This window comes from Sinocyclocheilus anshuiensis, unplaced genomic scaffold (assembly GCF_001515605.1).
Source record: "Sinocyclocheilus anshuiensis isolate Anshui unplaced genomic scaffold, SAMN03320099.WGS_v1.1 scaffold919, whole genome shotgun sequence".
Taxonomy (NCBI): Eukaryota; Metazoa; Chordata; class Actinopteri; order Cypriniformes; family Cyprinidae; genus Sinocyclocheilus; species Sinocyclocheilus anshuiensis.
The window spans coordinates 566,936-579,296 of NW_015547671.1; the positions used below are offsets into that span (position 1 = coordinate 566,936).

Genomic DNA, 12,361 nt, shown 5'->3' on the forward strand with positions numbered 1-12,361 from the left:
CAGCCGGCGGTGGGGTGGAGACAGCAGCAGACCGCCGGGGCAGGATGTGTCGAAACGCCTCCATCTGCTTCTGCGCGGCGGACAACTGTTGGGCAAAGCCCTCCACCGCTTCGCCGAATAGGCCGGCCTGGGAGATCGGGGAGGCCAGGAAGCGATGCTTGTCGGCCTCCCTCATATCCGCCAAGGTCAGCCATAGGTGGCGCTCCTGGACCACCAATGTGGAAATCGTCTGACCCAGGGCCTGCGCCGTGACTTTCGTCGCCCTAAGCGCGAGGTCCGTCGCAGTGCGCAGTTCCTGCAGCACACCTGGGTCAGCATCGTCCGGGAACACTAGGTGGTGCGACATGCTAGAGGAATGAGAGACCGCAGCTCTTGCTCATTTTTGTTTGGTGATGGCTGATTTTGTGTGTCACTGTGCTCTGATTCACTGTCAGGGGTTTGACTGCTTTTAGACTCTGTATCGGTTGATTCTTGTTGAGTCGCTATTGAAGTATGATCTCTGCAGAGTTTGTGAATTTCTCTGGAGTCAAGGGCAATAAAAAAGATGTCAACAGCTACAAAAAGTGTAGACAAAACCCCTGTAGCTGCTTCAGCCACACGTACAGTTCTTGCAGCCTGAGCTGCAACTTTACCAACACTGGCGACTTCAGCTAAACGGACAAGCTCCGAAATCCCTCCCAGTCCTCGCCCAAGTCGAACTCCAGCACTTGCCCACACATCTGCCCCAGACTGTGCATTGGACCCTAATTGATTGCTTTTAGATATCTCTCTTTGTTGCATTTCCACTGCTATTTGGATGTTTTGGATGCAGCAGCTTGTGGAGGTAATTTTTTCTTGTAGCTGCGTAATGAGCATTTTGATCTTTTGGCGGTTTGAACTCTGGTTCACCATCTTTGTTATGTTGCTGACACCAGCTGTTACACCACCAGCTACTGCAACACCGATTCCCACTCCTGTTACTATCAGAGAGGCTCCGAAAGTGAAAAGAGTGAGAATAAATCCAACTAAAGAGGTGATTCCTCCAGCCAAACCTATTACTCCTCCTGTGAGACTGCTGACGGTTGTGTTGTAGTGGACTCTCTCCAAACCGTCGGCCAGCTCTTCCAGTACCTTTAGACTGACTTGAGACTCATTGGTTTTCTCCTGGCTTTCAGACTCATTAGGGGTCTCTTGACTGTCTTCAGACTCATTAGGTGTCTCTTGACTGTCTTTAGACTTTTTACGCACATTAAGCTCTTTAATAGTTTGTGTGCTCTGAAAAAAATAAGTTTAAAGAAATTGATATCCTTGTTTGACGGTCCAGTGCTTTGTATAATGTCATTACCATCAGTGCCAGTGTCTGAAACATTGTTACTTTATGACTTTAGGAGACTACAGCAAAAAAAAAAAATTTGAAAAAATTGAACATTTTAATAAAGTAACTCACCTTTTCATAAAGGTGTTTAATGATAAAAGGCCTCATCAAGATCTCACTGACAGACGGGCGGTTCGCTGGATCCTTCTGAAGTGTGTCTCTCACCAGCTGATGAAGATCCTGAGAGAAGGTCTCAGGAAGAGCTTCATAGGAACTTCTTAGTATCTTTGGAATAATATCAACTGTGTTTTTTCCTGCAAACTAAAGACAGACAAAATATGAGTCAACAAGTTTGTAAGTAGTTTACAAAATATAAAATAAGATAAAATAAAATAAATGATACATATTGTTTCAAAGCAGCTTTAAATAAATGCATGTTTCAAATGTCAGTTCATGTTCAAGCAATGCATTTTTCTTGAACATTTGTCATAATCCAAAATGCAATATCAAAGGAGAAAACAGTGTTTGATTAATGTAATCTGGACAAGCTAATGTTCAAGCATTTAAATAACAGCATGAACAGGACTAGAATGAAGTAGTTATTTTGAAATATTTCAATCAAAATGAAAGCTCTGTCATCATACCCACTTTTCCATACAAGTGAAAAGGAACTGAATCCGTCATGCTATAAAAGTTATCTATACACACTTTGGTTCTTGTGTGGATAATCAGCATACCATATTTGAATGTGCAAGATTTGAAAGCTACTGAATGTCTGCAGAGGATTTGGACTATACTGTAATATGCAAATAGTATAGACAACTGTTCCAGTACCTATGTTCATTTTTTTTATTTTTTTTTTTTGTTTGTTTGGCTTTCTTGGAGCTTGACAACCCTACTTCCTATTCTTTTATGAAAAAAAAAAAAAGCCAGGATAATAATTTCAAAAACACACCTTTTCTGACACCTTGAAAAACCAAATTAAACTTTAAACTGAAATGGAATATGATAATGAGTAAAGAGAAACATGTATAATAATCTGGGGTCTTTATAAATTTATTTGGGGATTTATAAAACTCTCCGTAGATTTCATCCTAAAAGTGTACGTACGCTCAAAAGCTAGATTGACAGAACCTGCGCAAAAATCCCTTTATAAATCCCAGTCAGGGGAAGATTGTGCGTACATGCATCTCCACCCTGACTCCTCCCTGAAATCACCATCAAGTTCAAGTTCATTTATTTATAAAGCACATTTATAAACAGTGCTGTACATTAAAATCAAACTATAAACACATACAGTAAAACAGAAATAATAAAACATATGAATTTAAAAGCAAAGGAATGACAGATAAACATTCTGAAGACAGAGTAATAATTAATACCATAATACAATGTAATAAGAATGGGATATTAGTAGGCCAGATCAAACAAGTGTGTTTTTAAAAGTGACTTAAAAATGGATAGGGAAGGTGCCACTCTAATCTCAATGCGACAGATTGTTCCATAACCGAGGCCCAACCATAGAAAAAGCTCGATCCCCTCTACATTTAAGTCTGGACTGAGGAGCTAAAAGGAGATTCTGATCACTGGATCTTAGACTTCTAGAGGGAGTATAAAAATGCAACAGCTCTTAGAGATAACTAGGGGCCTGGTTATGAAAAAATGTATACACCAGTAAGAGAAATTTAAAATCGATTCTAAATTGAATAGGCAGCCAATGGAGGGCCCTCAGTATAGAGGTAATGTGGTCACAATTGTGACTATTTTGAAGAAATCTAGCAGCAGCGTTTTGGACCAATTGTAGGCAAGTAATTTGTGACTTTGAAATACCGCAATATAGTGAGTTGCAGTAATCTAAGCGTGAAGTAATAAAAGCATGGACAGCCATCTCTAACGTCGTAACATTTAAAAAGTGTTTGATTTTAGACAGCAAGCGGCTTTGGTAAAAACTGGAACTAGTTACAGAAGAGATATGTTTGTCCAATTTTAATGACTCATCAAGATGGACACCCAGATTTCACACACGAGAAGATCTGAAGGCCGATAAGCTGCCCAGATCAAGGCTGGTAGCCTGAGAATTATCAGTAGGACTGAAAACAATCACCTCTGTTTTATCTTCATTTAACATTACAATTTTTTTTGAGCTAGCCAGATTTTGACCTCGTCTAAGCACCTTAGTAAAGTACTAAGTGCTGAAGGATCATTTCTCTTAATAGGTAAATAAATCTGGGTATCGTCAGTGTAGAAATGAAAAGACACCCCATGCCTTCTTAGAATGGAACTCAGAGGAACCATGTACAGGGAAAAAAGGGAGGGCGCCAATATCGAGCCTCGAGGGAGGCCATAGGTGAGAGGAGCAACAGAGGAAGAGAAGTTACCTAGTTTGACAAATAAATTTCTGTCAGATAAAAATGACTGAAACCACTTAAGGACTGTACCTTTTAGGCTCACGTTTGACTCTAATCTAGATATCAAAATAGCGTTGTCCACAGTATCACATGCTGCTGATAAATCTAACAGATCCAGGACCACAGAATCACGAGAGTTGGTAGCTAAAAGGATATTGTTTAACACTCTGAGAAGTGCCGTTTCAGTACTATGAGCAGATTTAAAACCAGATTGAAAAATGTCAGTAATACAGTTAAGATTCAGAAAGAACTGCAGTTGGTCAAACACAATTCTTTCTAAAACCTTTGAAATAAATGGTAAAACAGAAATGGGATGGAAGTTATTCAGAATAGAAGGATCTAGTGAAGGCTTCTTGAGAGGCAGAGTGACAGTAGCCACTTTAAGAGTAGCAGGAACAGAGCCAGTTAAAAGGCACTTATTGAAAAAAGACACCAAACCTGGCCCAACAGTGTCAGTAATTAATTAAAAATTTTTTGGATGTATGTCATGAGGACAAAAAGATGGTTTAATATTAGCAATGATGTCTTTGAGTGATTGTAAGAAAATGTATATTACTATATATGGAGCTTACAGTGCCTAGTTTTACTATGCATAACCTCATCTGCATATAATTTTCATGCATATTCCCATCCATGCGACACCATGTTTAACACCGTTGTAAGAAAATGTATATTACTATATATGGAGCTTACAGTGCCTAGTTTTACTATGCATAACCTCATCTGCATATAATTTTCATGCATATTCCCATCCATGCGACACCATGTTTAACACCGTCAAAGGTACAAGACATTAAGTAAATATGAGACAGGGACTATAAATGCCATTTGTGCCATACACATACATGTTTATTGCTAAAAATCATCCAGTATCCTTATGTTTCAATATAAGAAATATCCAAAATATCAAAAAAAAAACTGTTTAAAATAGTTATCAGAAAAATAATTTAGAATAGAGTAGATCTCATTCATTTCCACTGACCAAATACTATTTCAGTTGTTTTTTTTTTTATTAAATTAATGCAGTTTTGTTGATAAGGTGAACATCTTTTAGCTATTTATAGTGGAAAAATATAGGCCTATATTTATTGCAGTGTAAATTCAATTATTTGTCTCATTATCTGTCATTGACAATGTATTTTAAAAAGGAAACGTGCAAATCTTACGGTTTTCTTCAAGTTGTATCCTTCAAATACAGTGGTATTTTTTCATAATGTTGTGGAGATGCCTTCACATGACATCAACACTTCCGTGCAGCTGTGGTTGTACAGTAAGCTATTGTCATTGGTCCTATTCAAACCGGACAATAGACCGTTCCACCGAATCCAGCAGTGTCCGCCACAATATCGAAGTAAGTTCGCATCATTGATCATTGTTCTCGCTAAAAATATTTTCTCATAACATCAGATGTGCAGTTTAGTTTAAAGATGAATTATTCTGCACCTATAGCACTCCTCGCTGTCATTAAAGGGGTCATATGATGCTTTTTTAAAGATCATTATTTTGTGTATTTGGTGTAACAGAATATGTTGACATGCTTTAATGTTCAAAAAACACATTATTTTTCAAATACTGTACATTATTGTAGGTCCTCTATGCCCTGCCTCTCTCAAACGCTTTGCTTTCTACAAAGTCCCTCCTTCCGACAAGCGCAGTCTGCTCTGATTGGCCAGCTGACCCAGTGCTTTGTGATTGGTCGAACACCGCAAGCACTTGTCGGAAATGTAACGCCCCTTACCATAATCGCGACCGTCAGCTTTCAAAATAAATGTAAAGACAGTAAATAATGTCACTAGTTTTACCATCAGTTCAAGCCCGAAAGGGGAACAGAGTCGCGTGACAGACACAGTGATGAAGCTGGTATGTGTTTGCAGTACACAAGCCACTGTTAAGACAGCTGACTCCACTGTGATGTGTCTCTCTCTCTCGCGCACACACACACTCGATGCACAAAACTCTGAATACTGATTCAGAAGCGTCAGATTGTCATAGCAAAGTCAGAATTACCTCCTCTTAGTCTTTGCAACTTCAGGGCTCTTATCTATGCACAATCAGCTTGTAACACTCCAAAGAGAAAGGAAAGCTTGAAATCGCATCATATGACCCCTTTAAAACATAACATACTACAGGGAAAGTGATCAAGCGCATCCACTACAAATAGGCTATCTAAATTCATATCATTTTGGTTTAACTTCTGCGTAATGACTTTATGTAATTTCAGTGCTTATCTCCATTAATGAGAGTGGAATATGTAATATTTAAATAGTTTAAAATCGTTGTTTACTTCATAACTTTTCTTTAAAAAAAGTCTGTACGCATGGGTCAGAGTTTGCGTGCAGGTGCGCAAATTTTCCCATCAATTTTGTTTTATATAAATCCCACCTTTTGCGTAGGAAGTGGCGTATGCCTCTTTCAGGGCAGGTTTTGTGCATACGCAACGGTTAGAAATGAGGCCCCTGGAAACAGAATTTACTGACTGAAATTTTGATATCATTGCATCAAATGATATCTAGTTGAGTGGTTGATTGTCTCAATGAGAGTAACCTGCAGTATATCTATATTACAAAATAAAAGTGTATTGTATTTTATTTTATTATTATTATTATTTTTTTAAAGCTTAACATTGATCTAAACATGCTCAATATCTAATGAAAGAACAATCTTACAGCACACTTCAGCATGCACATCTCATAGATGATACAGCCCAGACTCCATATTTCTCTGTAAAAAAAGAGAAGATTATAAAGGTTAGAGTTTCAGTATTCAGCTATGGAAACTGTTTAGTCACACTAGAATAAATATCAGAAATGTATTATTTTTATTACGATTTCTCATCGTAAGGTTCGCCACTCAAAATCTCAGGTGCAATGTATGAGAGCGCTTCAGTTTCTGCTGTTTGTGCATCAGTGGACCTGACAGAAACAGAAAGAGAAATACATGTTATAGATCACTGTGTTTGGACTCAACAGTATGCCATGTAGTACATGTTGAATAGTTCTTGACGAGTCATGTTTTGAATTAAATGAGCACATACAGTACCATTCACGAATCACTCCAAACTCTCCGAGGCGAATGGTTTCACATGCAGTGAAAAATATGCTCTGCCATAAGAAAACATACGCCTTTAGGAAGATATAGTTATAGCAGCAGTATTAGTTTAAAACAATTAAGGCAAGACACTACACGCATCAGAAATACTGTTTTTTTTTTCTTTGTTTATTTCACTCCCGGAATGGTGACAAGATAACTTCTAAAATACACTTTTAGGTGTTTCTTTTGTTGCACTTCGACTATTTGCATCTGTAGATTTCAAACACAACAAGGCCACTTTCTCAAAATGAGATTTTTGATATTTTGTCTGATTTTATACACTATTTTACTCCTAAAAAAAATTGTGTACATTGAAAATTGTCTGGCTGTTGAAAGTATTTTCATACATCAACAAAATGAAACGAGAACTTTTTTTTTTCGTTTAAAGTATTTTCATATATCAACAAAATGAAACAAGAAAATTTTTTTGAACCAGGTGCAATTATATAATTAAATGTTGAACCTGGCTTTATCCAATGTTCTGATTTTTGTCCTAGAAATTAATGCAAATTAGTGCACATTTAATTATATAATGCATCATTTGCATATTTAAATATAACATTTCAGAAAATGTCTAATTAAAAAAATCAACTGGGAAGTATGGTGTAAGGCCTCTGCGAATATCGCACAAATGAACGACTGAATCTCCGCATTCCACCGGAAAAATTAAAGACTCTCCTCCCCAGCTATCTGCGGTCGTAAAGAAGATCAATGATCAACAGGGCACCTAATTGTCTGGACCTGCTTCCGGTCAAGGCCTGGTCCTTATCCCTTAGGGGGATCTGAACTGCTTAAACCCTAACTCAATCTAGGATACAAACTATCTTTGTTTTACAGGCTTTCAGGCACCAGATGCGTGATACCCATGACCATTTAACAAATAAATTGATAATCCCGTCAACAAAAGAGACAATTTTATAGCTCCATGTCCGAGCGAGAAGAATGGCAGACATACACTCGTGACATGGGCATGACCTCAGGAGCTGAACCATCAGGCGATCGACCATCTAGAACTCAACTACTCCATTGAAGCTTCGTAACTCTGCAGAACTTAAAGTCTTGCAAACGTAGACTGTCTCAGAAGAACTGCCAGAGGCTCCTCCGTAACCCGGCAACCAACCAATCCAACGAGGGCTCTCCCAAAAGGACGTCATCCAAATGTCATTCAGGCGCCAGATCAACAGCCAATCAGCAACGGAATTCCCTCCAGCAGCCACGAGGAACCATTCAGCTTTTCAGCTGTCACCCAAAACGCAAGTAAACGAACAAAATCTTATCTCTGCTGAACTGGTGCCGAGCTAATTTTAAGCAGTAAACATAAGCCAAATCTCTGCTTTGTGATTTTCTCAGGTTGCAAGTAAGAGAACTGTAGCGAATATCTTGCTAAAACTTTGGGCTTTCCTCAGAACTCCGTTAACATCATTTTCATTCTTCAGAACTGTATGTATGTGTGTGTGTATGTGTGTTTTAGCTTAGTTTCATGTAATCTAGAATAGCCAATAAATTCGTGTTTCATTTATAAAGAATCATTGTCTGGTGTCGTATAATTTTAAAGTCAAACCTTGCCAAGATCACGTTACCTCGCTAGGAGCTTACAAATTATCATAATTGTATTGACCTGTGGCCAAGGAAAATACACACAGATTAAGATACACGGACATTAACGGCTCGCTGGACGACCGTTGATAAGGTGTAAACTATTCAAATTTGAAATCAGTTCTAATCAGGGAGACGGCGAATTTTCAGATTGTTAAGATACACGGACATTAACGTCTCACTGGACGACTGTTGATAAGGTGTAAACTATTAAAATTTGAAATCAGTTCTAATCAGGTTGACTTCGAATTTTCAGATTCGAGTCCTCTCAAAACCTGAATGAATTAATAATAATTAATTCCCTAAGAAAAGTAATCAGACATTACAATGGTATTATTATTATTATTTACCCTAATCACCTGGGATTGTCTTGCCTCAATGGATTAATATGATTCATATGACTTTCCTAGTTTTGAAATTTCTGAAATTTGCCTTTTTCAGTATATTCTATATTCTGTCTATAAGCATGTAAGTGTGTGTGTGTAATTTAATTATCATTTGATTTCTAAACATTTGTTGTATTTGATATTTTTGTGTTCTGCTGCTCTCATTCTAAGAAGTCTATAGAAATCACACGACCAGAACGAAGCAGGTTAATGTCCTATTTGTCACAGCCAGTGGCTCTTGTGCCCTTGACAGCCCCAGAGGGCACACTTCTGGATCATTGTTTGTTTGTTCTGGACTTAAGTTCACATCACACCTTGCACTGATTATTATTTCATTACCTCCAGCTGTTGATCATTTACCCATTAGGATATAAATACCATGCTCAACTAGTCTTTTGTTGCTGCAGTATTGCTTCTGTTTCTTTGTGTTTATAGATTCTTTGTTTGTGATATACCTCTTGACAGTGTTTTTGCTCTGTTTTTTTATCTTTGTTTTGGGACTATTAAACCGCATTTGGATCTTATATGCTTTCCTGAGTTTTCCATGACAGACCGTGACAGAATACTGCAGCCATTACAAGATCCAGCAATTTTTAGACTATGGACAGCCGTCTTCAGAGTCTGGCTGCACTTCGCCAGCAGGGAGTGGCAGTTGGGGTTTTCACCCAGAAATTTTGGACCAGGGCGGAGAGGCTGGGTTGTCAGGGCGAGGACATTAAGCACATATTCAACCTCTCTCTGGATAAACACTTACAGCAATGGGAGATGGATCGGGTAAGGTCGTTGGACTTCTGGAACTTCTCCCGGTACTTGCAGCTTCGTCTAGAGGGGAAGGTGAGACACCACCATCAGAGTCCAGCTTCAGGGACTATTCCATCCCCACCGCTCGTGTCAAGTACTGGAACCTCCATTGATTTCTATGCCGGTGAGAAGGAGGAGGGCAGCAAAGTCGACTCCGGTGGTCCCAAGTCCGGTGGTCCTGGTGGACCTGACTCCGGTGGGCTCAAGTCCAGTGGTCCTGGAGGACCTGACTCTGGTGGGCTCAAATTCGGTGGTCCTGGTGGTCCCAAGTCCGGTGGTCCTGGAGGCTGGAGGACCCGACTCTGGTGGTCCCAAGTCGGTGGTCCTGAAGGACCACAGAGCTGCCCGATTTCAATGCTGCTGCCATAATCAAGAAGGCCGTCTTTGCCTTTCACTTTATGGCTGTTCTGCGGGCCTGGGCTGCTTCAAAGTCCACTCCAGAACCCACTCCATTCCGGGAGACTTCAGAGTGCACTCAAAAGCCAGCTCCAGTCCGGGAGCCTTCAGAGTCCCCTCAAGAGCCCGCTCCAGTCCGGGAGCACTCCAGAGTCCGCTCCAGAGTTCGCTCGAGAGTCCGGGACCACTCAGAGTCCCCTCAAGAGCCCGCTCCAGTCCGGGAGCTTCCAGAGTCCACTCCAGGACCCGCTCCAGTTCCTCCAGAGGTGGCAGCGGTGCTTGCTTCATTTCCTCTCAAAGCACGGGCATCCATTTATGAACTTTCTGCCTGCCTTGTCACAGTCACGGAGGTCGTCTGTGAGCACTCTTAACTGTCCCGTCACGACCAAGGAGGTTGCCTGTGAACTCTCTGTCTCGCCCTGGCTGCCTACCCTGCCGGCCCCGCCTTGGCTGCCTGCTCTACCTGTGTCTCCAGGCCCTCTTCCATTACATGGGCCTGGCCCGCCATCCCTCCCCTTGGTCCGCCTCCTTCCTGGATTTCTTTGACTTTTGTTGGAGCGTCTTGAATCCGCTCCTTAAGTGGGGGGTCCATTGTCCATTGTTTGTTTTGTTCTGGACTTCAGTTCCCATCACCCCTTGCACTGATTATTTCATTACCTCCAGCTGTTGATCATTTACCCATTAGCTCACTGTGATATAAATACCATGCTCATTTAGTGTTTTGTTGCTGCAGTATTGCTTCTGTTTCTTTGCTTATGGATCTGTGTTTGTGATTTTATACCTCTTGCCAGTGTTTTTGCTCTGTTTTTTCTTTGTTTTGGGACTAATAAACTGCATTTGGATCTTCTATGCTTTCCCGAGTTTTCCATGACAGACCGTGACACTAAGTTAGATGCATAAATCTAATTATTTATCAGCTTCACAACAAACTTTACATTGCTTTTAAAAGTGCAGTTAAGCTAGTTTTAAAACTGTGACAGAAGCATTTTATTTCACCAGAAGCTTCAGTTATGACACTCTGATTAAGCATTACAAAAATAAATAAACCTATGCTCAAATTAATTGTTCACAATAAAATCTGTAAACATGAATTTAGAAAACGGAAGTACATTTTCATTGTATGCATTAATTGTGCATTAACTAAATTTGTACCTATGGCTGCAAGTTTTTATGTAGGATCTGTTGATCATGCAGGTGCTTTAATACCATGCAGAGCTTCACAGCCCAATCCAGAACCTGTAAATAGAGAAAATGTGAAAATCATTATGTATTTTTTTTGGGGGGGCTATTGAGGAAGACAGTGACATAGTAAATTAACAAATCTTCCAGTAAATAGTTAATGGATTCTGAACTTTACAGATCATCTTATATTTCCTGATTACTGTCACGGCTACATTGTTCTCTCTCCTCTGAGTTTAATCATATTTCATTACCACACTCATCAAGAACTGCACTTATTCCCAGCACACACTCACTCTCTCTCTCTCTCTCTCTCTCTCTCTCTCTGTGTGTGGATTGCATGCTGGGAGCGGAAGCGTGGTGTGGGGTGTGAGAGCGGCACGCTTGAATTGGTTTTCAAGGTTAAATTCTTTTTTTCTATTTAGATTTTTTTTTTTTAGGGGGGAATTTAGTTTATCACGTTTTTGGTTTATTTTTTTTTAGTTTAAGAAAAACACCGGTGTGATTCCTTCCTTGATGAGGGAAGCCATGGCGTCTCTCTCAGGTGAGGGAACGCCGGGGTTCTCTATCAGGAATGGATGTAAAGTTTTCTCGGATCAAGCGGTTACGGTAGAAGACGTGCTTCTGGCAATGGGTGAGTTTGTAGGGCACGAAAATATAGTATCAGCCTCCAGAATGAACAAGGCAGTGGTGGTGTTTCTTAAATATGAGAAACTCGTAAACAGCCTTGTTGAAAAAGGAATTGTTGTTTCCGACACCCTGCTGCAAGTAATGCCTTTGAAGGCAGCCTGAACGCATAAGCCCAGCCCGGATGTCCAGGAAATTTTGCAGTGCCGTGCCGGGGGCCTGATGATCAAGAAGGCTCCCGCAGAAGCCTGTGACCTGTGAGTGTTCACTGCTGTGTGTGTGCACTTAGGATGGGATAAACGCAGAGCACTAATTCCTAGTATGGGTAACCATACTTGGCCACATGTCACTTTCACAAAATTCACAAATGGATCGTACTCACCCACCATGGTTCCCGCGTCGGAGCCCTGTCCGGAGATTCCTCTAGACCGGACCATCAGTAAGGTGGTCACTATGAAGCCATAGAACCAACCAGAACATCTTAGGTTCAGTAAGAGACTGTTATGCAGGCAGTTCCCACCTAACCTCGGTCAGGTGGAGAGATGGTGGTTACAGGGGAATTAGGAAGGGGAAGATAAGGGCAG

The 12,361-nt window shown here is 40.3% G+C and overlaps 1 protein-coding gene across 1 annotated transcript in view; it reads right to left on the reverse strand.

Moving 5' to 3' along the window:
• Positions 1-330: 330 nt before the first annotated feature.
• LOC107702765 (probable serine/threonine-protein kinase PknB) overlaps positions 331-12,361 on the reverse strand; it is a 20,873-nt gene continuing 8,842 nt past the window's right edge. Inside the window, 7 exon segments of the mRNA XM_016505175.1 lie at positions 331-1,140; positions 1,228-1,254; positions 1,427-1,615; positions 6,369-6,423; positions 6,528-6,614; positions 6,742-6,803; positions 11,124-11,207. Of these exon segments, the coding sequence (XP_016360661.1) occupies positions 331-1,140; positions 1,228-1,254; positions 1,427-1,615; positions 6,369-6,423; positions 6,528-6,614; positions 6,742-6,803; positions 11,124-11,207 (1,314 nt within the window).